The 27,832-nt window shown below is 42.5% G+C and overlaps 2 protein-coding genes across 3 annotated transcripts in view; one reads left to right on the plus strand and one right to left on the minus strand.

Moving 5' to 3' along the window:
• The window catches only part of LOC139340971 (transmembrane 9 superfamily member 2-like), a 369,464-nt gene that overhangs the window by 95,564 nt on the left and 246,068 nt on the right, over nucleotides 1–27,832 (minus strand). The gene's annotated exons all lie outside the window — the stretch shown is intronic.
• zswim8 (zinc finger, SWIM-type containing 8) overlaps nucleotides 1–27,832 on the plus strand; it is a 425,535-nt gene that overhangs the window by 16,667 nt on the left and 381,036 nt on the right. For both annotated transcript variants that reach the window (XM_070977145.1, XM_070977142.1), the window contains exons 3-12: nucleotides 6,426–6,520; nucleotides 6,875–7,047; nucleotides 15,947–16,054; nucleotides 16,200–16,281; nucleotides 16,439–16,559; nucleotides 17,190–17,391; nucleotides 18,752–18,927; nucleotides 19,121–20,450; nucleotides 21,831–21,962; nucleotides 22,233–22,412. In XM_070977145.1, the coding sequence (XP_070833246.1) occupies nucleotides 6,426–6,520; nucleotides 6,875–7,047; nucleotides 15,947–16,054; nucleotides 16,200–16,281; nucleotides 16,439–16,559; nucleotides 17,190–17,391; nucleotides 18,752–18,927; nucleotides 19,121–20,450; nucleotides 21,831–21,962; nucleotides 22,233–22,412 (2,599 nt within the window). The remainder of the gene's footprint in view (nucleotides 1–6,425; nucleotides 6,521–6,874; nucleotides 7,048–15,946; nucleotides 16,055–16,199; nucleotides 16,282–16,438; nucleotides 16,560–17,189; nucleotides 17,392–18,751; nucleotides 18,928–19,120; nucleotides 20,451–21,830; nucleotides 21,963–22,232; nucleotides 22,413–27,832) is intronic.

Here is a 27,832-nt window from a genome sequence, read left to right on the forward strand (position 1 = left end):
CCGTTGTTTAAACACAGGAACAGGTGATAGCACTGAGCAACGCAAATGTACTCCCAGTGGAAAGACCAGAGATCCCCATCGAAATAAGAAGAGGGAGGAGACTCTTAGGAGTTTTTCTTATCTTTTTCTGTTTTCTTGTGCGTCTTTTTTATTCGTTTTAGTTCTACATGTTAGTAAATGTCTGGTGCATCAGAGACATTAAACACGGTAACTCTGGTGCTACTTTTTGATCACTTTTACAACCTGTGCAACTTTCTCCGCGTCTGTGGGTCCGTGAGAGACAATGGCTTCCATTGTTTACAGTAGGGATCAGCTGCTGGTTAAGGAGGAGGATGCGGGGGTGCCGCGCTGGGATCAAATGTCGCGACAGGAGGAGAGCTTATAGACCGACTCTCCCGTCCGTCATCATGGGGAACGTAAGATCTCTCCACAGCAACCAGCTGTGTTCCGCACAGTGAAGAGGTGGTCTGAAGAGGCTCTGAAGGAATGCTTCGATACAACCGTGTGGGATATATTCAGTGACTCTCATGAGGAGGACATCGGCAGTTTGACAGACAGCATCACGGACTACATAAACTTCTGTGTGGAGAACACTGTACCCACCAGGACTGTACAGTGTCACTCTAACAACAAACCCTGGTTTAATCCTGATACTAAGGCTCTTTTAAATGAGAAGAAGAGGGCTTTCAAGTCAGGAAACAAAGAGGAGCTGAAAACTGTTCAGAGGGAGCTCACAAGGAAAATCAGGGAGGGGAAGGACAGATACAGGAGGAGAATGGAGGAACAGCTGCAGGAGAACAACACCAGGGGAGTCTGGAGAGGCCTGAAAACCATTTCAGGCCAAACTCTCAGGCAGCTTGGGATTCAAAGTTGGCAGATGAGCTGAACACCCATTTCTGCAGGTTTGAGGATGCATCTGCCCCTCCCCCAGGGGCATCAGTCCTGCAGCAGCCCTCCTTTGATCTGCCAGCACTCTGCCCAAGTACCCCCCACTGTTCCTCCCAGCCCCCCATCCACTTCATAAGACACTCAGACCCCCTGCTCCAACTAGTCCCTCACACCTGTCCAGGTGAGAAATCAGGTGGTTAAAGACAAGGGGCCCGTTGCACAAAAGTAGGATTAAGACATCCAGGATAAGTGACTGAGCTGAGTTCAACCAATCCAAAACATGAGCATCCAGGCTTAATCAACAAGCCAGGTGAAGCCTATCCTGGATAAGTATGTGCAAGCGGCTTCCTCAAATAGACCCCGCCATTGATCACAGATTCATCGATTCATCATGGCAACTAGAGTGGCGTATTTTCCCCCATCGGAGGCAAAAGTCCTCATGGAGGCTTACGAGGAGGCGAAGGACCAAATTAAAAAGAAAGGCAACACTGCCACAGTTATAAAACAACGAGAGAAAGCGTGGCAGAGTATTGCAGACTGCCTGAATGCATAAGTAGCGCTCAAATACCCACTCACTGCTCCACTGAAAACATCACAATTACAATCCAAATAGCTGATTAACATCTCTGAAAATGTAGTTGTACTCTGATTATGAAATTGTAAGTGAATTGTGTAAATGTAACTCCATCAGACCGTATAACTCCTTGTTATACCATTGTCTGGGTGAACACTCGATTCTGATTGGCTGCAGGGTGTCCGTTAAAAAGTGTTGTAGGACACCTATAAAAAAAGTTCTGGTCAAATAGCCTGATTGTTCTAAATTATTGCGCTGGCTCAAATGCTAGTTGGTAACAGAAACTGTCTTGCTTACCTTACTTCCTCGATACAGAGTGAATGGTGGATAATATTTATAAAAACGATTTAGGATAGACTTACTTGCTTGATACACATTTAATGATCAGAGTCAATGGTGGATAATATTTCTTGCAATAAAAATGATTTAGGAACTATCTGTGGACTTTGATTCTTTGAAACAAAATGTCGCATCATCCTCTGGACACACACAAGCGGTAAGAGGTGCACTTGCCCTCTGAAATGATACTTTGTGTCACGTAACATAATGTTAAGCAATCATCTCACTTCCCTTCACTGATTAGGCCTAATGTAACAGCTGCTAATGGGCACCTCGTTGGGCATTATCCCTTACATAATTTCCCTTTGGGATAAATAAAGTTGATCTTATCTTATCAAGTTAGATTGATTTGGCCTCTTATGTTTGTGCCATATACAAGCTTGCAGGCTACTGCATCCATTCATTTGTCTGTTCATTTGTTGTGTACGGATTTGTCCTGCATTTATTTCAGTGTGCAGACATGTGGGGTGTATTACAGACCTTTGAATGTGTATTTATTCTTGTGTTGTATAATATGCTTTGATTCTGTGCTTTCTACCTAAGGAACTGATGCTTTGATTTACCCTTATTCAATAAAGGAACATCATGTTGCTCTTTGATGTGTATTTATATTTCTATTGGATGTGTATTTTATATATAGTCTATGGGAAACTGTCTATCTGATGATTGCAACATCATCTAAAATCATCATTTGTCTACAATGATTGAAATTAATTAAAATTGAAATTAATGATGCCTATGTTTTGTGTTAATGTTTAAATAATGACCGTGGATCTAGTTGAATGTGATAACAATGTGTAGTGGGCAGTGGAATAACTATTGGTTTCCATTTGTGATGACTGCTGACTGAGATAAGGGATGAGATTAAATAGATCCTGCAACTTAGCCTGGTCTTGAGCACTTTCCGCTATCCTGCTTTTGTGCAGCCGAATCACGGATAAGTTGAGCCAGGATAACCAACATATCCCGGCTTAATCCCTTATCCTAGTTTTGTGCAACGGGCCCCAAGAAGGCTGCAGGACCGGACGGCCTCAGTCCCAGACTCCTCAGTTCCTGCTCTGATCAGCTGAGCAGGATCATTGGACATCTGTTCAACCTGAGTCTGAGACTGGGAAGGGTGCCATACCTTTGGAAGACATCCTGAGTGGTACCTGTGCCAAAGACCCTAAGGACCCTAGCTGCTACAGGCCGGTGGCACTAACATCACACCTCATGAAGGCCCTGGAATGGCTGGTCCTTGCCCACCTGCGCCCCCTGGTGAGCTCGTCCATGGACCCACTGCAGTTCGCATACTAGCCTAGCATTGGAGTGGACGATGCCCTCATCTTCCTCCTCCATCGAGCTCTGTCTCATCTGGAGTCACCTGGGAGCTCTGTTCGAGTCCTTTTCCTGGACCTCAGCAATGCTTTCAACACCATCAGGCCAGCCATCCTGAGAAACAAGCTGGAGCTTTCAGGAGTGGACCATCACCTCACATGCTGGATAGTGGACTACCTCTCCAACTGCCCACAGTTTGTGATTACACGGGTGTGTGTGTGTGTGTGTGTCAGGGACTGTCCTCTGCAGTGTGGGGGCCCCCCAGTGAACGGTGCTGGCACCGTTCCTCTTCACCCTCTATACAGCTGACTTTTTCCACCTGTCACCCACCTGCCACCTGCAGAAGTTATCTGATGACTCTGCCATTGTCGGCCTCATCACAGATGGGGACGATAGGTCATACAGAGGACTTATCCAGGATTTTGTGGACTGGTGTCAGCAGAACCACCTCCTGATTAATGTGGACAAAACCAAGGAGCTGGTTGTGGACTTCCGTTGGTGCCCGTACTCTCCTCCATCACCAGTGAACATCCAGGGAAGGGACATTGAGATGGTGACATAAGTACCTTGGTGTTCATCTGAACAACAAACTGGACTGGACTCATAACACCACTGCACTTTATAAAAAAGGACAGAGCAGACTCTATCTGCTCAGGAGGCTGAGGTCTTTTGGGGTGTGTGGGGCACTCCTGAAGAACTTCTATGACTCTGTTGTGGCCTCTGCCTTGTTCTATGGTGTAGTATGCTGGGGGAGCAGCATCACAACAGCTGACAGGAAGAGGCTTGACAAACTCATCAGGAAGGCCAGCTCTGTCCTGGGATGCCCTCTGGAACAGGTGGAGGAGGTGTGGGAGAGGAGGATGACAGCCAAGCTGTCCTCCATGATAGTCAATGACTCCCACCCCCTCCAGCACACACTCACTGCACTGAGGAGCTCCATCAGTGATAGGATGCTACATCCAATGTGTGTGAAGGAGCGGTATCGCAGGTCATTCCTGTCTGCAGCCGTCAGACTGTGCAACAGAAACTGCTCCAAGTAATGAGTACAATTATATGTACAATAACCTGTGCCATAACCTGTTCAATAATCTGTGCAATAACCTGTGCAATAATCTGTGCAATATTACCGGTACATAACAGTCTGCAACTACTACTTACATTTTTTTTAGGATCTTTTTATCCCACCCTTTTGTATATACTTGTGTTTAACTTGCATGCACTTGTTGTACTATCCACTTTATTGGGCTGCTGTAAATTGGAATTTCCCCTCGCGGGACGAATAAAGGAATATTGAATTGAATTGAGGGCATACAGAGCTGGGGTGAAGTGCCGTGAGAAGAAAAGACGGTATAAACCATCCATACAGTTTCTTATTATGGGGAATGTGAGATCTCTCTCTAATAAGATGGAAAAGCACTTGCGCTAACCCAACTGCAGAGGGAGTACTGGGAGTGTAGTCTCATGTACTTCACAGAAACTTGGTTGAATAAACTCACGCCATCATCTCTCCCCACCTTCACCCAGTATGTTAAATGTCACACCAGAGACAATACAACACTGTACTTAATGTGTACAAAAACCAAGGATTCATACAGGGCATCACCTGGTGAGCAGCAGCTACAGTTTGCATATCAACCAGGCATTGGTGTCAAAAACGCAGTGATCTGCCTGCTTCACAGATCCCTTTCTCACCTCAAGAGTACTGGGAGCACTGGGAGAGTCATGTTTTTTGACTTCTCCAGGGCTTTCAACACAATCCAAATATAACTGCTGAGGGGGAAGCTGGACAAAGCATCAACTACCTCACCAATAGACCACAGTATGTTAGGCTTTGTGACTGAGTGTCTGATGTGGTAGTTTGCAGAACGGGGCCTGTATACAGTGCCTGTGAAACCATAAACTCTCCTTTCAGACCACTTAAAGGGAGCAACAAGATTTAACTGTTGCCATATAGTGCTGTACTGCTTACACTCTGGGGAAGACCAAATCTCTGGAGATAACTGCTGATCCTCCTTTTCACTGACTTTATGGTTGACATAGGGACCTCCTATACCAGCAGAGGCCACAAGATCCTGGGTAGGATAGCATGTTGGTAGACCCAGGACTTGATTTGTCTTATTAACTTAATTATGTATATTGTAAATAATAATGCACCAAGCACAGAACGTTGCGGTACTATCTTGGTTATTAAGACAGCGGTTGGTGTGAGAACGTCAGTACAGATTGCCTGTGTCCTTGCAATGGGTGAGATTTTGTCATTTTTCAGTGGGACCCCCTTGGCAGTGGAATTATCTGAGCTAATGTTCGTACGGTCAGCATCTTTACCAGTAATCACTGTTAGATTAGATATATATCTAATACAGGTAGTGATTAAATTGGCATTAAGATACCAGAGGTGTTGATCTAGATAATCTCCATTCAATCAATCATAATGTGCTGTTCCAGTGCTAATCCTTTTAAACCCCTGTATGTACAAACAACTGAAACTCTAAAATGTATTTTTAATCTGTAATCAGCGTTTGCTGTCTGCTGAGGCAACATGTGTTTTAAATTGCGGGAGCCACCTAATGTCATCTAGATATTTTGTATTTTGCTGTTTTCTGATTTAGAATAGTTCAGAGAGATAAAAGGATCGATATATGATAGACTGACCTTTTAGTTTCTGAGTTTATCAGAGGCTTTTGGCAAATTGAGATCAAAAGTGAAACCAGCTATTAGAACACAGCTATGTGTTACCATTGACTTCTCTCAGATTTGTTACACCCACACTCACACAAACCAAGACACACTGACTCAGTAGGTGTCCCTGCAAAATAATGATTGTCCACAGCTGCTTTTACAAATAAGGTGAACCAGAAAACAACACGCAGCATTTCCTAGGTGGGAAGTTGATATTTTTAGAGGCTTCCACCTTTAGAGCAATTTTGATTGGCAAGTGGATGAACAAGCCTACCCAGCATCTTTCTTTACATTTTAGCGTCTTCTTCTTTTTCTTTAAGAAAAAGTTATTTGGAAATTAATTCTGGCTTAAACAGCTAAACAACACAGATAGACTCCTGACCTGTTACCCTAACTCGAACCTGGAGTTTAGTGGGATAGGCTCTAAACCATCAAAAACCCTGAACAGGATGGCTTAGAAAATAGATAGATGAATAAACAGGCTTCACCAGTGAAGATATACTCAGTTATGTGATTCACTGATTACTTACTTGGCTGTCATTTTCTCTTCCTGTCCCTTTTCCTCGCTTCCTTTCTGTTCTCTTTGGTTCTTCTGTCCCTCTGTCTGTCTGTCCTCCTCTTGATGCAGGTTATATTCCTGCCTGGCTAATGGGAGTCCCGATGAATTCCAACGTGGAGAGCAGCTCTACAGGATCAGAGCTGTCAAAGACCCCCTGCAGATTGGTGGGTTTAGTTGTCGCTCTTACCATACATAGACTCATAGGGACAGCTTTCATTCCTATTGAACTACAGCCCTATACAGTATAGTTTGCCCACTATCAAATCATCTCGACTTCAGCTTATAATAATGACATCTACAGCTTAGGTAAATCATGTGATTCTAAGGCACATCAATTACTTCTATTGTATGTCTAAATCACCCATTTATACATGAAAATTTCCATTAATAGCAATACCTTTTAGTAAGAAGATCCGAATTGCATTAAATTGAGTGAGTCAGATTAAATACAGCCTAGAGCTATGTTTCCTTGTCCAACACATTCCTGTTTGTCTTTTTTGACTGTCCCTTTTAACCAGGCTTCCATCTCAGTGCTACAGTGGTGTCCAGTCAGGCTGGTCAGTCTAAAGGAGCCTACAACGTTGCAGTCATGTTTGATCGCTGCCGCATCACTTCCTGCAGCTGCACTTGTGGGGCAGGAGCCAAATGGTGTGCCCATGTGGTGGCACTCTGCCTCTTCAGGATTCATAATGTGAGTTTTTGTCTACACAAAGGAATTCTAACAGACTGTATTACATTTTCATCAAACCAGTCCATCTCATTTTACCAACAAAAAAAACAATTTTTTTTTTAAACTATATAATAATCAGTCATTTGGAAAAAGTAATCAACACAGTGATGGACACTTCACAAAAATGACATTCAGTTATTCCCACATAGGCTCAACAAATTTGAGTATCTAATTTTTATGCAATATTTCTACCTGTATTGTTGTTATTATTAATACTACTACTACTACTGCTAATAATAACAATACTTCGCTAATTTCAGCTTGAGCTACATTTCATTTTCAATGAGTCAAAATGACGTTTTTTTGTTTTTTACCCACAATTCAGTATTAATTTTCACAATCGGATATCTGCATATTTCTACAATTTGAATTTGTATTGGAATTTAGAATATTCGTTGATTCTTGAGCCCAAGTAAATTGCAGTCCTTTATTAATCCCTATACCGGAAATTAGGGTGTTACAGACAGCAACAATAGTATCACAAATATAAAAAGAGACATAGAAGTGAAAAAAGCTAGCAAGCTAGAAAATGAAAAATCAAGCATGCATATATATATATGTGTGTGTGTGTGTGTGTGTGTGTGTGTGTATGTATGTATGTATGTATGTGTGTATATGTGTGTGCTTGATTTTTCATCCAATTTTCAATTAGCAATATAATTTTTCAATGCCCCCCTTTCTTGTATATATTATATATTTAGAAGAACGGGGGGGGGGGGGGATATTGAAATTTTTAGCAATTTTCAATTGCTAATTGAAAATTGCACATGGCAGTGTTTTTCACTATTGCACATTAGATTAAAGGATAAGTAACACAGGATGTAAAAAGAAAATATGTATATGCAGACTTGACACAAAAAAAGATTTATATGTAATAGTCAAGAAGAAGTGCCACACTGGGCACTGAGGGGCACTCTGACCATTTTCTCACACACCTGATGGTTTTGTGGTTATTTATTTACCAAAGAAATGTGTGCAGGGAGCAGATAAACCAGGTTGTGACGAGAATGGCCCAGTGGGGGGAGGGTGGGGGACAACCTGTAGGCACCTTTTGCATACAGTAGGTTCAGTGTTCTATTGTCTCTGGTATGGCATTTAACATACTGAGTGAAGGTGGGGAGAGTGGAGGACAGGGAAGCATGATTGAAGTCTCAAGAGTTGAGGAGGGGGGCCTGGGGGTGCAATGTCTGCAGCTGTGAAACTTCTGCGTTTAGGAGCTTGCATGCTGCTGTAGCATTGGCCAACAGGGGGGTATACACAGTTATCACGATGATGTGTGAGAACTCCTTCTGAAGGTAATATGGCTCAATGCTAACAGCTAACAGGTAACAGCTCAATTTCTCTCGTGCAGGACTGCTCCTTTACAGTGATGTGCCCTGGACTACATCATCTGTTGATCACAAACATTGCTATGCCCCCAACTTTCCTCTTACTGCTCTCTCTCTCCTGTCCACTCTCAGCAGTTGAAATATGTTCAAAGCAACATGCTAGTCCGGCGTGAATTTGTTTAGTCTCTGTGAAGCACAAGAGACTACACTCACGGTACTCTCACTCCAGTCTGGTTAGCACCATTAGCTCTTCCATTTTATTAGGGAGAGATCTCACGTTCCCCATAATAAGAGATGGTGTGGATGGTTTGTACCGTCTTTTCTTGTCTCAGCATGTCGCCCCAGCTCTACATCCTCTTCTCCTTCTCCTTCTCCTTCTCGTTCTGCAGGGATCTCTGGTCTTTCCAATGGAGTACATTCATGTTACACACGGCCGTTCCTGAGTGTAAACAATAGAGCTGTGGCTAAATGGATCTCCCGATGTTGTTTTAAATAGTCCGTAAAAGAGTAAAAAGCAAATCACTAGTCTCACCAGTTGTACATCCGTCAGTGTACACGATCCACCAAGACTCGTGCCAAAAAAAAAAAAACACAACAAATGCACAACAAAACCCTGACGGTCAGAGCTGCTATAAAAAGCTGCCACTACAGATACAGGCACCTAGAACTGCCAGCTGGTCCGTGACAGGGCATGTACAGATCCTTAGGAAATTCATGGGTTCCTGCTGGGTCCTTGATAGTTCTGGGCGGTATACCCGTTCACACCGAATACTGGTGTATATTTTTGTTATGACATGAGTTTTCAATGTACCGCCATACCGGTGTATTTGATTACACAACGTTTGGAACGCTGCGCCACGCAACACTGTTTCAGATGGGACTATTTTCAATGTTGCCCTTCTAAACACGCTTTGTGCAAGGCATCGTGACCGTAAACTCTAGTGCTTTGGTGTTACAGTGAAGATGGATGGGATAGACATTGAAAGTTCCAAAGTCAAAGCTGCAGAAGTAGTAGAACATGTGGACACAGAAGAACTTGTGCCAAAAAGGAGCCGTGTCTGTTGTTTGGAGGTTTTTTTGGTTTAAAAAAAGAAAAGTGTTGTCAGGCTGAAGTTGTCTCAAGGGGCGGCAACACGAGCAATTTGCTCCACCACCTCAGCCGCAAGCATGTCTTGGAATATTAAGAATGCACGAAGTTAAGATCAGCGCCCTCCACATCAGCAGGTAACACAGGAAAAGCAAAAGAAAAATCAAGCCAAATGTCACTTCAAGACACATTTGCTAGAGGGACTCTCAACGACAGAAAAATCAAGCAGTGGATTGCGATTGCAAATGATCAAGACATTAAATCCCAGGTATGAAATACTGAGCACAAAATACTAACCGGGGTTTCCTCCTGAAATAACCCCCACTAAAAACATGCAAGAAGATCACCACCTGACCAATAGTGACAAAAGAAAGGATGGGTCCCCGGGCTCCACTGTCGGCGGGCAGCTGGCACCCCACCGCTTCTGGTCTGCCGCGGAGGATCGACAGACCGAGGATGGGTCAAACGCGGAGAATTAATTTCACAAGAAAGCATGGCATGTGCATGTAATGTGTGTGGTACATGTATATGTAATGCTGTGATAATAAAAAGTACATCAGCCAAGTTGCAATCTCTAAGTTGCCCCCTGTACACGGGGCAGCATGAGGTGCACGCAGTGTAGTTGATCAATGCTCACACTGGGAAGCACTAATCCTAACTTATAGCATATCAGAATGATGGGAGAAGCTCACCTAAAAGCCTCTGCCAAGCATTGCCACCCAAACGAAACATAATTCATACAGCAATAAATAATATGTGAATGTAACAAAAAGACGAAAAAAAACACAAGCCTGATATCATATGAAAGCACAGAGTCCACTGCGCTGATTACGAAGATGTCTGCCTCCTCACTGTGTGATGGAAACTCGGCGAGCCAGGAGCCAAGGAGTAGCAGAAAAAATTTGCTAAATCATAAAGTATGTCTTACCTCAGAATCAGAATGCCTTTATTAGTCCCCCGGAGGGGAAATTTCATTTCAGTTACATCCCGTCCAAGAAACATGAAAAGAACAATGACACATAACATGGGGAGTACAGGAGCGGGAGAACTGTGGGTCTGCACAATCAGCGATCAGCGCCCCGTTTACTTCGATGAGAAAAAAAGAGAACAAGAGGGAGGAAGAGGCAGTCCCAACCCATTGTCTCTTCCGTCTGATGACTGATGACAAAGACACAGCCGTAGCCATGGAGACAACCTCGGAGAGTTCTGATCCAGAAACAAAGTTCACGGGAGTAGAGAGTGTTTGGGGGAGGAGATAGGGCCAGAGTGTCTTGTCTGCATAACATCCAGGATAGTGGAGAGATACCGACCTTGAGAAGGCCGGTTATCTCGGGGAGCCAATGGAGATAACAATTTGTGTGGGTTAGGCCAACACTGCAATTTTCATCTGCCTTGAGTCTTTCTGAGTCTCCTGGTGACTGTAATTCAAATATATCCAAATTCGGTGGTCAATTTGATCCGAGCCGAGCTGACAACTTCTCCAAGATGGCATCCACCCTGTGAAGGAGTTCAGAAGTCGCATCCAGCCTGCAATTTTGATCAAGAATCACATCCAGTTTGCGACTGATCTCACTTGTCGCTTGAGTCTGAGTGTTGACAGCCCTGCACATTCCCTCAACCATGATGGGCAGCCTTTTGATAGCCAAGTGTCCTGCCATCAACTTCCGAACTTTGCGATAAATCAGCTGCTAACTCCAGACAGCAGAAAGCCTGTTATCATAAATCCAAAAGTGTAGACATCTTCAACATCCTCAACGGAAAGGATCGACAGGCACACAATCCTCCACCTCTCCCAGGAGTCCATCGTGTATCCTGCTGCAAACGTTCCGTCAGGGCCGGAGGGCTCACCTTGACCCAGTCTCTTGGTCGAGAAAATTTGGTCGATTGCATTGAGAGACCAGCTAATCAAATCCATGATTTTAGATTTTTGGAGAGAATGCAGAGAGAGGCTCCCATAGATCAGACACAGACAGCACAAGACAAAGAGCAGCAGCAGGGCAGATAAGGGCAGGGAGGGAGCGAGAGAAGCGTCACCTTAACTGTTTTGTGGTCAAAAGTTATATTCCAACTAAAAAAAAAACGCTGCTTATGTCTCCTCCTATGACTCTGCGTTAGTTTAAGATCAATCACGAAGATCCTGGTTGTTTACAAAAATAGGAGGGGGTTTCTAGAGTGGAGGGAACGCTCTTGATGTGCTCTTGATTCTGGATCGTCATCGGTATTACTATGGTGAATTTGGGTGCTGCCCCTCAACTCTTTTGACCGTGACTGGTTGATAGAGCTGGTCGATCATCAATATTGACCAATGGGTTGCTGAGTTATTGACCGGTGTAAGTGCGCAGTTAGTTTCACCGCTCCATCTCATTGACACATGAATGGGCAGAGCGCTCACAGAAGACTCTGCTGAGCAGCCTGAGGTGTTATTTTACTTCACTTATTTTATTTTTTTTTAGGTTTTATTTGCATTTTGTCCTGTTATGAGAGATAAGAACAATAGCAAGCAGAAAAAAGGCTGGAAAAGTGTTTTCAACAGAGGTGGTTCTCTGTATACTTGGACGAGATAACAGTACTCTTCCCAGATATGCCCAAATGAGTGCCTGGACACACCTGTGTTAAGACATCTGTAAAACTTTACTTTTGCACAGTTACTCATCAGATATTAATTTACTAATTCCTAGATGAATTTGGCTACTATCCCATGATTTAAAGGTGGTTTTCACTCTAAACAATGTTTTTCTTTTTTAAGGCAGAGATAAAAATTTTAATTTTCTACTGTCTTCCAGATGAAAGAAAAAAATACCATCATATACTGTGAAACTGCTATAATTTTGAAAAATACCGTGCTAAACATTTTTGGTCATGCCGCCCAGCACTAGTCCTTGATGGTGATGAGATCCCCCTTGATGACACAGCGAATGCAGCCCACATTCTCAACTCCCCTAGGTGCCATGTGTGGAAAACAGGTGCAATGCTTTATCTTTACCACAAGGAGGAGCAATGATTATGAAAGCTCAAACTGTTTACTGCCATTAGACTACTATAGTTTGCCTGTTTTATGTGCCACTGTTGTCATGAAAATATTATCCTGAAACTTTTTGTATGATATTGATACAGGTATTTGTTTTTTGATAACATAAATAGAGGTTGTTCATTCAAAGTGAGCGAGTGAACATGAAGGTGAAGGCGCCACTCTGTGCTAAGAAAGTGCCAAAAGATGGGGGATTCAACAGAAAAATGGGAACAATATGGGTGGGAAGTTACTGATATACAATAAGAATAGGCCTAACTGTGCATGCAGTGCATTGCACTTATCTGTGCAGCTGATCTGCTTTTAACAGGGCAAATGATTTATCTTGTCAGAGTAGTCTACACGGCAGTACTAGAACACACCGAGACAAACTGACACATTGTTTTTTTATACAGAGATTGGTCCATGATTACAACTACAGAAAGCACAAAAACCTGTGTTTGCATGACTTAAGTCAACAGAGGTGTGCACACAGCTTTTGCTTTTACTTTTCTATTGCATCTTTAACGTAATCTACTGTAATGGCCATCAAAATACAGTCATGAATGTGACTCAGGCAGGTCTGAAATTTGGTAAATTAATGTCTGACAGTTATGTCATTCAGCTGTCTCTAAATGTATCTGTGATAACGCAGAAAGTTCAGTTCAGTGCTTGTCAGGTTCTTTCCTTTGCGTTTTTTGAACACCTGCAGCATCACACAGCAGACTCATCTCTGGTCAGGATCTGGCAAAGGAATGTGTTATTCAGCATAAACTCATAGTTTTAGTATGTTGCAGATCACATTCTTCTTCAAGTGAATCCCTAAATAAAACATCCTCTTTCACTTGTTTTTGTAATTTGGTCACCCACAACATTGCAAATAGGAAAGATAAAAGAAAAAGTAAAATCCTTATAATAGGTCTTATACTGTGTGGGTTTGTGTTTCAAATTGCAGTTAAGAGTGAGGGTGGAATAAGAGGCTGATCCATGTGGGTACATTTCCATGTGGACTTTGACTTCCCATACAGAAATCTGATATATGGCCATGTATGTACATATATGTGATATATTTGCCAAAATATTTTATGATATGTGTACATATATGCAATTGCAATATTTGCTTTAAACTTATATTCTCAAATACATGTGCAAACATGTAAAACAGATATTTGCTTTTAAAAATATATTTCAAAATATATGGTAAATTAAGTGGTCTAGATATTTGTATGTGACATATATTTCAAAATAATTGTTGGAATATGTAGATATTTGTTCTTTACATATATGTCAGAATAAATGCAGATATTTGTTTAGAACATATATTTCAGAATAAATGCTCAGACATTTAGTCTAGATATTTGTTTATGACATATATTCCAAAATAATTTTTGAAATTTGTTGACTAGATATTTTTGATCACATATGTTAGAATAAATGTGCAAACATGTAGTTTAGATATTTGTTTACAATATATATATGTATTTTTAAAAAAAACGTCCAAACATGTAATCTAGATATTTGTTTGACAAACATTCAAAAATACATGTTGAAATATGTAGTCTACATTTGTTCTTTACACGTCAGAATAATTTTACAAACATGTAGACTACATATTTTAATGACATACATTACAGTATAAATGTGCAAACATTCCAAAGTAAATGTTCAAACATACAAGAGAAGAGAAAGTATCCTCTATACTTAAGAAGCAAGGTGTATAAAATAAATGCAGTTTCATTTACTTATCAATTTTTATTTTATTTTAAATCATGAAACAGCATGTGCTCTCTCATCTATTACAATACATGTACAAAACATAATCCATGTGCAATACATAATATAAAACAAAGAGCACAAGTAAAATAAATAACTAATAGATATATATAAAGTTGGGGGGGGGGCTTGCTTACAGCCTTTGACAACTACATTGTCAAAGCTGTCTCAGGTTATGGATTCATATCTATTCAAGAATGTAAAAACATAGTTCACCCTTAGCTTTGGCGTATCCATAAATAGGCACTTCATACGAATAGACAAGGCAGGTATAGCTGTAAGGTGACCAGAAGAACTTTTCCAACTGGTATGAAATGGTGTGGGTTCGGCATGGATGCAAAAAATCTGTGGCGTTTTTCCTCAAAATACTGACCAGTGGCATAGCACGATTCTCCTTTTCCTAGATCAGGCAAATGTCAGACAAATGTTTCAACCATGAAAGGACTGTTATCTGAAATCGAATCAGTGAGCGATTAAGTTACTCTGTTATGCCTCTGAGCAGGTCGAGCGGTCTTCCATTTGACTGCAACTGCAACGTGATAGGCTACCTTGCCCGGTATGCTGTGTTTGATTGCACTCAGCACTCGGAACTCGGAAAGATCCGGGTCGGAAATTCCGACTTCCGAGGTAAATGTTTGGATGTCTTTCGAGCATTTAAAAATACTTCTGGGGAAGTACATCAGCTACTTGAGAGAGAGAGAGAGAGAGAGAGAGAGAGAGAGAGAGAGAGGTCATATGCTGTAAGTTGAGGTCAGAGGTCGGATCTTTCTGAGTTTGAGTGCAGTGGAAACTCCTCGCTTCGTACAGGAGCAATTGCAAATATTGCAAATCGCACCACTCATTCAGATAAAAGTAGATGGAAAAATAGGATCTAGGTTGAAAAAAAACAACAACAACAAAGAATCCCTTTAAACTGACGTGTAATAACTGGTCTTATTTTGAGAGTAATGTCTAATTTGATGTCAGTATCATGGCGGCACGGTGGCACAACAGGTAGTGCACGTGCCTCACAGCCAGTTTCAAGAAGGTCGCCAGTTTGATACCCGGGTCGGGGGGGGGGGGCCTTTCTCTGTGAAGTTTGCATGTTCTTCCCGTGCATGCGTGGGTTCTCTCCAGGCACAGACCAAAAACATGCTCATTAGGTTGTGTGTGTGTGTGTGTGTGTGTGTGTGTGTGTGTGTGTGTGTGTGTGTGTGTGTGTGTGTGTGTGTGTGTGCGTGTGTGCGTGTGCACACATGTATTACTCACATTGTGGAGACAAAAATCTGTAATACAGTCACATGTGGGGACAAATACAGGTCCCCACAATTTAAATCATTACATTTTAGGGTAAAGACTGAGGATAGGGTTATGGGTTAGGTTAGTTAGTTTAGGTTAGTTTAGGGTTAGGAATAGGCAAACAGGTAAGTCTGCACAAAATGAATGTAAGTCTATGTAATTTCCCTACAAGTGATGGAAACCCTCTGTGTGTGTGTGTGTGTGTGTGTGTGTGTGTGTGTGTGTGCGTGTGTGTGCGTGTGTGTGCGTGTGCATGTGCGTGTGCGTGTGTGTGTGTGTGTGTGTGTGTGTGTGTGTGTGTGTGTGTGTGTGTGTGTGTGTGTGTGTGTGGACATGTATAACTCATGTTGTGTCTGTCTGTCTTTGTGTGCATGTGTGTGCGCACAGGCATCAGCAGTGTGTCTGAGGGCTCCAGTCTCTGAGTCTTTGTCCAGGCTACAGAGGGACCAGCTCCAAAAGTTTGCCCAGTATCTCATTAGTGAGCTTCCTCAGCAGGTAAAATCCCAAACCAGTTGTTCTATTGTTGGACTATCTCTTGATAGTCCAAACTATTAAATAAAATGTATTTACCTATGATGCAAATAGTATATGCTGTATATGACAAAGCAAGTTTGGTGTTCATTCAGTTTTGTGTCTCCAGATCCTACCAACAGCTCAACGGCTGCTGGATGAGCTGTTGTCCTCTCAGTCTACTGCCATAAACACCGTGTGTGGAGCTCCAGGTACAGTAGCAGTAATGAAAACAAAACTTTTCATAACATACAGCGAGAGAACAACCAGGGGAGAAATTTTGATCATTTCATTTAACCTTTTATCTGAAAATAAGAAAATGGATAAGTTTCAGCTTACATTAATGCTTATTTCTGCGTGCATGTGTAGACCCCACAGCAGGCCCTTCAGCATCTGATCAGAGTACCTGGTACTTGGATGAGTCAACCCTCAGCGACAACATCAAAAAGACTCTGCACAAGTTCTGTGGCCCTTCACCTGTTGTCTTCAGGTGCACACTACTTGTCTCACTCTCTCTCCTTAACACATTTCTTAAGGGCCTCATCACAAATATTCTAATCTTCAGGGTCATGCAAAAACTCTAACCCCTCTAACCCCTCATCTCTAAGCCCTTTCACACATACCCTTCAAATACACTTCACTCTGTTAATTTTGTGCCAATTTTATGTATCACCTGCTTCTTTGAAAACACAAGTCCAGAAAAAAGTTACACTGGCAATCTGTTAATAAGACCATGGAACATTTCCATAACACATCATTTAGTCAGAATTGAATCCAGTCACACTGAGGGAAGGCTAAAGGAATACTTTTCATCCTAATAATAACAACTAGGATTTTCTGGATGTCCGAAGCACAATATAGATTGTACCTCTGTGATATAGAGATCCAGTGTTGTCCAGAATCTATTAAGAAAAGAAAATAGCCCACACCCTCATACTACCCTCATACGGGTGACCTATTTAATATCTTTAATCAGCATAGTGATTTATTCTTATATATTTTATATAATATATTTTAGTATATTTCACCTTTACTTTTACTTTTACTTTTCACTCCCTGCTTCTTCTTCATTGATGAACCTCAGTGTCTCTAAAATCGGTGCTGTGTTTGTTACCTGCAGTGATGTAAACTCCATGTACTTGTCATCCACTGAGCCGCCAGCTGCTGCTGAATGGGCGTGTCTGCTGCGACCTCTGAGGGGTCGAGAGCCAGAAGGCATCTGGAACCTTTTGTCCATCGTCAGGGAGATGTTCAAGAGACGAGACAGCAATGCTGCCCCATTGCTTGAGATCCTCACTGAGCAGTGCCTCACTTATGAACAGGTACATCCCTAATATGGCACAAGTTCTAGCTGCTGAATGTAAACCACTGCAAAGATGAAGAACTACTGACATGAACATGTTGGTGTTCATGTAAGAGTTGGCAATAGTGGGAAAATACCACATACAACATTCCATACAACAATTCATATATTTAGAATTGTAATACATTTTGCAATCTTTGTTGTGATTTTCAAATTCGATTAAATTCGATTCATTATTATTTATATAGTGCCAAATCACAACATAAGTTGTCTCAGGACACTTTCCATATAGAGGTACGGACCATACTCCTTATCAACAAAGACAGCAGTTCCCTTATGAGCAAACACTTGACGACAGTGGCGTGGAAAAAATTAAGTAATGCTGGGAAATCTGAGGGCTGTCAGAAGATACAGCCCTAGAAATCTGAGGGCTTTCAGAAGATAATGCTCACACAAGCAAAACTAAAGATGTCCTTATCACTTTATTGTCCCATATCCTGATTGGAGTTCTTTTAATATTGTGTACCTGCCAACACCACATACTCTCCTCATTTACCCCTCTGTCTGTTGTATGCACTCATTATACATTCACACACACTCATTTTGTATGCTTTAATTCCACCAGTTACATTATAAGATCTGGATCTGGACTAAATTGCAAATCTGCATCGACTAGACCATGTGCCACTTGTTAAAGGTGCACATTACGTCAGAGATATCCATGTGTTGTGAAGTCAGCATGCTAACCAGCTAGCCTGGCCTGTCCTGTAATACCACTTTGGACTTCAAGAGGAGATAATATGATAGTACAGCCCCCGAAGTTTCAGCTGGGAGATGTATACTACCAGTGTTTGCTACATTTCACAAGCTCTCTTCGATTCGACTTTGACTTTTAAGTACATGTTATATTGTGGTGGGCTCAGGATGCATGTTGTTTTTGTTACATTATGGACAACTTTATGACTTTTATTGACTGTATGTCTGCATGTTGCGAATGTTATGTTCGATTATCTATATCATGTTATGTGTATAGGCTGCACAGTGGCACAGCAGGTAGTGCACGTGCCTCACAGCAAGAAGGTTGCCGGTTCGATCCCCGGGTCAGGCGGGGCCTTTCTGTGTGAAGTTTGCATCTTCTTCCCGTGCATGCGTGGGTTCTCTCCGGGTACTCCGGCTTCCTCCCACAGACCAAAAACATGCTCATTAGGTTAATTGATGACTCTAAATTGTCCGTAGGTGTGAGTGTGAGTGTGAATGTTTGTTTGTCCTTGCATGTGGCCCTGCAATCGGCTGGCGACCGGTTCAGGGTGTACCCCACCTCTCGCCCATAAAAAAAAGTTGAAGACACATTACTCACTGAGTTGTCTGTGTGTGTTCAGATCATAAGCTGGTGGTATAGCGTTCGAACCTCAGCATCCCACAGTAGTGCCAGTGGCCACACCGGGCGCAGCAACGGCCAGTCCGAGGTGGCAGCTCATGCCTGTGCCAGCATGTGTGATGAGATGGTGGTACTATGGAGATTGGCAGTGCTAGATCCCACTATGAGCCCCTGCAGGTCAGACCAGTAGCACCAAGCTCCACACTGTTTATGGATTTCTTAAAGTGTCACATAATTTGGTCATGCCATATGATAAATCCCATGGGAAAGTTATATAGCACATTTTCACTTAAAAGATTGCATTAGACAACATATTTAAGATGGGAGTAAATTTTAAGTAGGCAAATTAATTATGTATGTCCTCTTCCAGGCGTCTTGAACTGGCAGGCCAGCTGAAGCAGTGGCACCTGAAAGTTATAGAGATAGTGAAGCGGGGACAACACCGCAAGTCCCTAGACAAACTGTTCCAGGGCTTCAAGCCTGCTGTGGAGTCCTGCTATTTCAACTGGGAGGTGGCCTACCCACTGGATGGCATCACCTACTGTAGTGTTGATAAGAAGAGCGCCACATTCTGCTGGTCCAGGGCAGTACAGCTCCAAAGAGGAGTCAAAGCAGCTGCAGGAGGGGGTGGAGAGCCTTCTGAACCAGGGGGAGCGGCAAGAGTTGAAGGTGGAGCTGGGGGAGATTATAAAGGAAGAGGAAGTGGTCACTCGTCCCAACAGGAGGTGGCAGTGCGACCCAAGGAGACCATGCTGACCAAGAGGAAGGGTCTGTCAGTGAGTGGAGGGGGAGGGATGCTGGTCCGTCTGGGAGGAAGTGTTTCTCTGTCCCTGGAGGATGGAGGAGGCAAGTGCATGTACAAAGGGCCAGCCTCTTCCTCTGGGGGGAAGCTGAAACTGACACAGGGAGGTGGGAAGGGTGCATCTGTAGGAGGACCTGGGGGAAGTGGAGGGTTAGGAGGTGGAAAGCATGCCAGTGCCAAGAGAAGAACCAGCAGTGAGGACAGCTCCCTGGAACCAGACCTGGCTGAGCTCAGCCTGGATGATGGCTGCAGTCTGGCCCTGGGGGCTGAGGCCAGCAACACTTTTGAGTTTCTCCCCCCACCACCAGAGATGCTGCCCTCCCCGAGCCCACTGCTTCGAGACTCACGCAAGTACAGCAGCAGCAGTGGGGGGAGCAAGGTGTTTGAAACAAAGCGTGTCAGCCATGCCTCAGCTGCACTTCCTGTTGCAGAGCCTGCTCCACCCTGCTTCCCTTCTAAAGAAACAGTTGTAGTTGTTATGGACATGCCTAGCACTGCAGAGAAGGAAGCAGTACTGAAGGTGGAGCCTGTCCAGAACAGAGATGAAGATGTAGACTCAGCTGGCAATAACCAGCCTTCCACCTCCACCACTACGGCAAGATCAAGTACCACTGAAATGTCTACCAAGCCGATGCAAGGCTGTAGAGTAGCAGCATCTGCTGGAGCAGCAGCAGGGAGCAGGGCAGCAGCTGCAGGTGGACTAGCTAACCCAGGGGCAGAGGCAGCAAGTGGTGCAGCAGCAGGAGGCGAGGCTGTGGGTGAGGATGACTATCAGGCATACTACCTGAGTGTTGCTTCAGAGGAGGGAGGAGACAGACAGCTGGGTGACAACCACCAGGACGAGGAGCCAGACATCTTCGCAGGCATGAAACCACTGGAGCAGGAGGGGCGTATGGAAGTAAGGAAGGAAGACAAATTGTTTATCATTGAAATGTCTTTTGTTATAACACACCCTCAAACAATTTTGTCAAAATTTGAATTACCTAAAGCCATAAAATTTAATTTATCTTCTGCTGTGACAGTGCCACCTATATTGGTGTTCTCCAGTTGGCAGTTTGGTACATATTGACAATGTTGGTACTGTAATGTGATTGGTGCAGGACCTGTGTGGGTGAGCAGTAAAAATAGGCAGACATGAGCTGTCATGGAGCCATTACTTAATGATTCTGCACAAATCACAGAGTAGTGTACAGGTGAGGTCACAGCTTTGAATTTTGAGGTGGCAGGTCTGGTTACCTGCCATCACCATATGTGGACCCATTAAAGTGAGACTTGCTTTCCCTTAGTTTTGTTAGTGTCCTGCTGTCTCTCCAGCATAGCTTGTGAGTGAAATGTTATTTTATGTGATGGGAATGATTACAAACTACGTAATAAAAAGTTATAATCTTGAAGATTTTTATTTAAATAGTTGTCTTTTGAGTCGCTATCTATCACCATGGTTAATTGATGAAAGAATTGCGATATTTATATATTTTCAGTATTGCAATGTTTATAGTGACATTCCCCCCAAAAATGCTTTATTAAGTTACTGCTAATGCAAACCCAACATTCACATTAAAGGCGTTTAAACTGGCCAAACGCAATTTGACCTTTACTAAGAAGTAGTAAGTTGAAATGCAATGTGTGTGTCTGAGTTTGACACTGACCGCTATTGTTGATCAAAAACATGTGTACAAAAGCAGACAAGAGTCAGTTTTGGCATTTTTTGATAGCAGCTCCTTGTAATGGAACAAGGAGCAACCACAGTGAGCTGTTAGATGAAGAACTGAAGGGGACAGGCTGCACACCTCCTTGAACTGTGCCTTGCTTTTTATATACTCATGCATGCAGCATTAAATCAGATGACAGTTGATACCAGAATGATGGAAAAATACCAATTATTGCCTGACTTTGTTGAAAAGACAACAGTTTGTTTTGCTGCCACAAAAATGATGGGATCTGCCATATTAAACCGCACTGGTTCAGGTGTTGCCATATCAACCAGGACTGAAATCTTCGAGAGTGCCACTTTAAGATCAGGGTTGTAAAAGATGCATGAATCTTCCACTAGTGAACAGAATGTGTGATTATTAAATCAAACTGATGAAAATTTCTTGACCACTGGAGAATGAACTAATTTGCTCATTGTAGTTCTACTGGCACAGTGTCTTTCATTTTCACTTGTGTTGACATCTAACTGGACCTAATGCCATTGAACAAAAAATTTTCAGGCTCAGCAGCATGTGAAAACCCCAGTGCTCTTCTTCCTGATCTGAATAGTGTGTGTATGCGTGTGTAGGTGCTGTTTGCATGCGCCGAGGCCCTCTATGCTCATGGCTACAGTAATGAGGCATGCCGACTGGCTGTGGAGCTGGCCAGAGACCTGTTAGCCAACCCTCCTGACCTGAAAGTGGAGCAACCACAGACTAAGGTAGATACAGTCACAAGTCCCAGCACCCTGAAACACATTCTCCTATGTTCAGTCAGCATCTTGAGCTATGTAGTCAAGCATTGAGCCTTCCTTCGTGAAGGAAAGCCATCACTTTTTTTTAAATATCTGTTTGATATTTGCATTGTTACTCTACTAAATTGTTACTGTGCCAATTTGTAAATATAACTTCTCACAAAAAATAAGAAATTAAAAGCAGTACAGTTTTGTTTCATGTTCTAACATTATTATTTCCCTGATTGTTGGATTTAGGGTAAGAAGAGCAAGGTGTCAACCAGCCGTCAGACGCAGGTAGCCACCAACACACTGTCAAAGGCCGCCTTCCTTCTCACTGTCCTCAGTGAACGATTGGAGCTACACAACCTGGCCTTCAGCACTGGCATGTTCTCCCTTGAACTCCAGAGACCACCAGCATCTACCAAAGCTCTGGAGGTCTCTCACACTCACATAAATACACACACATGCTTTGTATACATAGGTACTTGAAAAATCCTTTAGGAAGTTAATTGCATTAAATGGTTGTAGAGTTAAATTTATTGTGTCTGTTAACAGATCACCATGTTGTAAACCACTGTGGGTTTAATGTATTTTTAACACATGTTATGCAGTTAAGTGCAGAAGTGCAAATGAAGGAAAATGAAATCATATGTATGCCAAGCATTGTAAAAGGTTGTACCATATGGCGCAGTGAATGGCAGACTTGGTGCTGCACTCTCTAGTACTTGCTTTGTTTTTGTTTATTTTTCTCATTTTGTGCTGTCCCACACCAATACAACACAGTCAGGTAACTGTTAAACATTGGGAAATCTACTGGTCAGATCTTTTCTCCTCTTTTTATCAAGCTGCAAAGTTTTTCTGAACTTCTTGTTGGAGGAGCTGCAACTCTGTATGGGACTTGCATAAGACGCAGAAGGGGGAAGCAAGCCGGAGCGCTTGTTAAGATGAGACAGCAGGGATTTTATACAGTGCTTGTGTCTTTACATCTGGTCAGTGTCCGCTCTCTGACAAATATGATAGACAAAATTCTGCTCCTAAACAGAAAAAACAGACTTTTGCATTATGGACACCTGGCTCAGTGAGCACACATCAAGGCAAGGCAAGGGAAGGCAAGGCAAATTTATTTGTATAGCACAGTTCATACACCAGGCAATTCAAAGTGCTTTACAGAAGCATAAAAATACATTAAAATCATATATTTCAAAGAAAGAGAGCAAGAAAGAAAGAAATTAGAAGAGAATAGAAAAAATAAAAATAAAATAAAATACATTTAAAGGAAAATTAAAAACAGAAGCCAGTAAAAGACAATAGTTCAGCATTGAGAATGATTAAAATCATTGAGCAGATATATTTACTTTAATCAAAAGCTTTAGTAAATAATAATGTTTTCAACTCTGATGTAAATGAGCTGACAGTTGGTGCAGACCTCAGGTGTGCAGGGAGAATGTTCCACAGGTGAGGAGCATAATAACTGAAAGCTGCTTCACTTTGTTTGGTTCTGATTCTGGGAACACACAATAGACCTGTCCCCGATGACCTGAGAGGTCTGAATACTTCATATGGGGTTAATAAATCTAGAATATATTTTGGTCCTAGACCATTTAATGCTTTGTAGACCAACAGTAAGATTTTAAAGTCTATTCTCTAACTCACAGGAAGCCAATGTAGTGATCTGAGGACTGGTGTGATAAGGTCCATTTTTCTGGTGTTTGTAAGGACTCGTGCAGCAGCATTTTGAATCAGCTGTAGTTGCCTAATTGTTTTCTTGTTTATGCCAGTAAAGACTCTATTGCAATAGTCCAACCTACTGAAAATGAATGCATGAACAAGTTTTTCCATGTCTTCTTTGGACAGACATCCCTTAATTCTGGTTATATTTTTCAGTTGGTAGTAGGCTGATTTGGTAATGAGCTTTAAATGGTTGTTAAAATTCAGGTCAGAATCAATATTTACACCAAGATTTCTGGCTTTATCTGTTGTTGTCAGTGACATGGAGTTGAGGTGAGCACTGATCTTTGACCTTTCATTTTTGACCTTTCAAATACAATCACTTCTGTCTTATCCGCATTAAGCTGAAGAAAATTCTGGCACATCCACTCATTGATTTGATGAATACACTCACTCAGTGAAAGTACGGGACTGTAGTCATGTGACAACACAGAAATATAAAGTTGTGTATCATCTGCGTAAGTATGATAAGAAATATTATGATGCTCCATAATCTGAGCTAGGGGCAACATGTAGATATTGAAAATAAGTGGTCCGAGAATGGACCCTTGTGGCACCCCACACATCATCTTTTTTTGTTCAGACACATGCTCACCAATTGACACAAAGTAGTCTCTATAGTGTAAATAGGATTTGAACCAGTGTAGTACAGTGCCAGTAAGTCCCACCCACTTTTCCAGTCTGTCAAGAAGTATGTCATGATCAGCTGTATCAAAGGCAGCACTGAGATCTAAAAATACTAAGACTGAGCTTTTGGAAGCAACATTATTCAGATGTATGTCATTTAAAACTTTGATAAGTACAGTCTCAGTGCTGTGGTGTGGACGAAATCCAGACTGAAATGCATTAAAAAGATTGTTCTGCATCATGAAAGCATGTGTTTGTTGAAAAACAACCCTTTCAATAATTTTTTCTAGAAAGGGAAGATTTGATATTGGCCTGTATGTACTTATTACTGAAGCATCCAGATTAATTTTTTTTTTAGGAGAGGTTTTATTACTGCAGTTTTCAAGGCCTGGGGAAGCTGTGGACTGTTTGTCTTTCTTTCAATTTCATCTGTAAAAAAGGCTGCAAAATCATTGCATGACTTGTTGGATAGCAGTTCAGGAGGGACTGATGCTGTGGGGTTTGTCAGTCTATCCACAACAGAAAACAAAGTGAGGGCATTATTACAGTTTCTGTTGATAATCTCTGAGAATGAAAAATGCTTACAAGGTCATCAGTTGAAGCTGAGGGCAGTGTTGGTGATGGTGTAAAGACTGAGTGAAGACTGCACAGATGTTATCATTAATATAGTGCTTTTTGATTACCTCTGCTCCACTTTTGTTAAGAATAGCAGGTGTTGCCATTTTAAATGACACACAGTAATGATCAGGAAGAGCAACATCGTCACCACAACCTCAGAGATTGAGCCCTTTGGAGATAACCAAATCTAATATATGCCCTTTGTTATGTGTTGAATGTGTTACGTGTTGAGATAGGCCAAAATGATCCACAATGTTTAAAATTTCTTTAGCATCTTTGAGATTATCAACATGAATGTTGAAGTCACCCACTAACACAACACAGTCAAAATCAATACAAACAACAGACAGTAGATTGGCAAACTCATCAGAAAACGTTGCACTGTATTTTGGGGGTTTGTAATGGTTACAAAGACTGATCGATAGGGAGACTTTGATTGAATGGCAACATATTGAAAAGATTCAAACTGACCATAAGTGACTGTCTTGCATTGAATGCTATCATTAAACAAAATGGCGACTCCGCCTCCTCTCTTATGCATTCTTACTTCACTTATGAAACTGAAATTCGGAGGGGCTGATTCATTGAGAACTGCTGCGCCGTTATCTTGTCCTAACCAAGTTTCAGTTAAAAACATAAAATCAAGCTTGTGCTTGATGATAAAGTCATTGATTAAGAATGATTTGCCTCCCAAAGACCTAACATTTAAAAGAGCTAACTTAAATGTGCTAAAAAGTCCAACATCCCCATATTTTAGAACATACTGTGGCTGACATGGAATACATGTTAAATTTGATGATGTGATGTTTCTGGAGAGATGGACTGATCTTCTCCTCCTACCTATTGAGACATGAATCAATGAAGCTTCTGGCACAATGGGCCCTGGCTTTTCCTTGGGAAAGTCAGGCATAACATTTGCCTTAAAAGCTGGACTCAGAACACATCAATTACCAACACAAATAGGTGGCTGTGCTGGGCTCTCACTAGGAGACTGGAGTAGGTTCAGATCAAGTGCCCGTCTGCGCTGTGGTGGTGGAGGGGGACAAGATGGTTGTAGGGGGCGGGGTGGAATTTGGGGGAACAGGATCCCAGATGGGCGAGGAGTAAGCCTGATACCAGCGCTGACAAGTTTGTTCATTTGGTGAGTAAACTCCAGCAGGGGGAGGAGGGTGATGGGATACCTAGTGAAGATGATGAGCTAGATGGAGTTTGGGCAGTTGGAGATGGTGACCTAGGTGGAGTTTTAGTGGTTAGAGTCGGTGAATCCTCACGAGCAGTGGCCCCTGGTGGAGGACATGAGGCATCCCCTTTTTTTTGCTCTGGCATCCTTAAGGGTTAGAGCATACAGGTGGGAGGAGAGTCAGTTCTCTTTCATGTTTTGGTTTTTGCTGCTTTTGTTTGTATCACAGCTAATTAGCTGGATGTTAGCATTCTCCAGTCTGCTGTTTTGAGTCAGCGGCAAAGTGCTGTCATTTCCACAAAGTCCGTTCACTTCTGCGTTTATTTCCAGACGCTGAACTTTAGTTTCCAACACTGCAACCTGCTGCAGAAGTTTGTAGAGGTCATCTGTGGAGAAAAGAGGCATCTTGATGCTAGTTAGCTTTAGCTGCCAGCAGGCTTTTTCTGTTGGTAGGCCGAAACAGGCTTTTTCTGTCAGTAGACCAGAGCAGAGTGTATCCGTGAAATATCACAGGTCGCAAGGGTCATCCACAACTTTTGAACATTTGTCCATAAAATATGTCTTTAGATGTCCATTTCAGCCAAAAATTAAAACTTTCAAGTTTAAGGAAAATTAAAATAAATACAAAAAACAAGATGGGAAATCACAAGCCAAGACAGAAACCAGCTACCAGAGGAGGAGGAATCACTGCATTACATCTGCTGGCTTTCACCTTTCATATCATGCAGCCCTCACCTGGAGACCATATTCATGAACTGTAAAGCCTTTTATTCACCGCCAGAGTTCTTATCGTTTATTCTGGTGGGTGTTTACATTCCACCTCAGGCCTGCATTAGTGAAGATATACAATACGTGGATGACCAGATTACTAGCATTGAGCAGAAACATCCAGTCTCCCTGCTCATTTTTCTTGGGGACAAAGTAAATCTCAGTCATGAATTGTAAAAATACAGACAGCACAAACACTCCATAATAAATCCGGTGCCAAGAAAATCCTCCATCTCAGGCTTAAATAACTTCAGACCCATCGCCCTGACTTCTGTGGTCATGAAATCTTTTGAGAGACTGGTGATGACTCAGCTGAGAGACATCACAGGCCCCCTGCTGGCCCCCCTGCAATTTGCCTACCAAGCAAATAGATCAATGGAGGACGCAGTCAACATGTGACTGAATTACATCATGCAGCATCTTTACCATTCCACTCTTTGTGGACTCCAGCTCAGTGTTCAACACCATCATCCCAGAAATCCAAATAGTGTGCATGCGCCAACTTTGTCACATGGTGTGAGCAGAGCCATCTGCAACTAAATGTGGCAAAGACTAAGGAACTGGTAGTGGACCTGAGAAGAACCAAGGCACCGGTGACCCCTGTTTCCATCCAGGGGGTTGGTGTGGACATTGTGGAGGAATACAAGTACCTGGGGGTACATATTGACTATAAACTGGACTGGTAACAAAGAACACTGACACTCTCTACAGGAAGGGCCAGAGTCGTCTCTATTTTCTAAGGCAACTGAGGTCCTTCAACATCTGCCGGACTATGCTCAGGATTATCTATGAGTCTGTGGTGGCAAGTGCTATTCTCTATGCTGTTGCGTGCTGGGGCAGCAGGCTGAGGATGGCAGACGCCAGCAGACTCAACAAACTGATCCGCAACGCCAGTGACATTGTGGGGATGGAGTGTGACTCTCTGACAGTGGTG

Source organism: Chaetodon trifascialis, chromosome 13, assembly GCF_039877785.1.
Source record: "Chaetodon trifascialis isolate fChaTrf1 chromosome 13, fChaTrf1.hap1, whole genome shotgun sequence".
Taxonomy (NCBI): Eukaryota; Metazoa; Chordata; class Actinopteri; order Chaetodontiformes; family Chaetodontidae; genus Chaetodon; species Chaetodon trifascialis.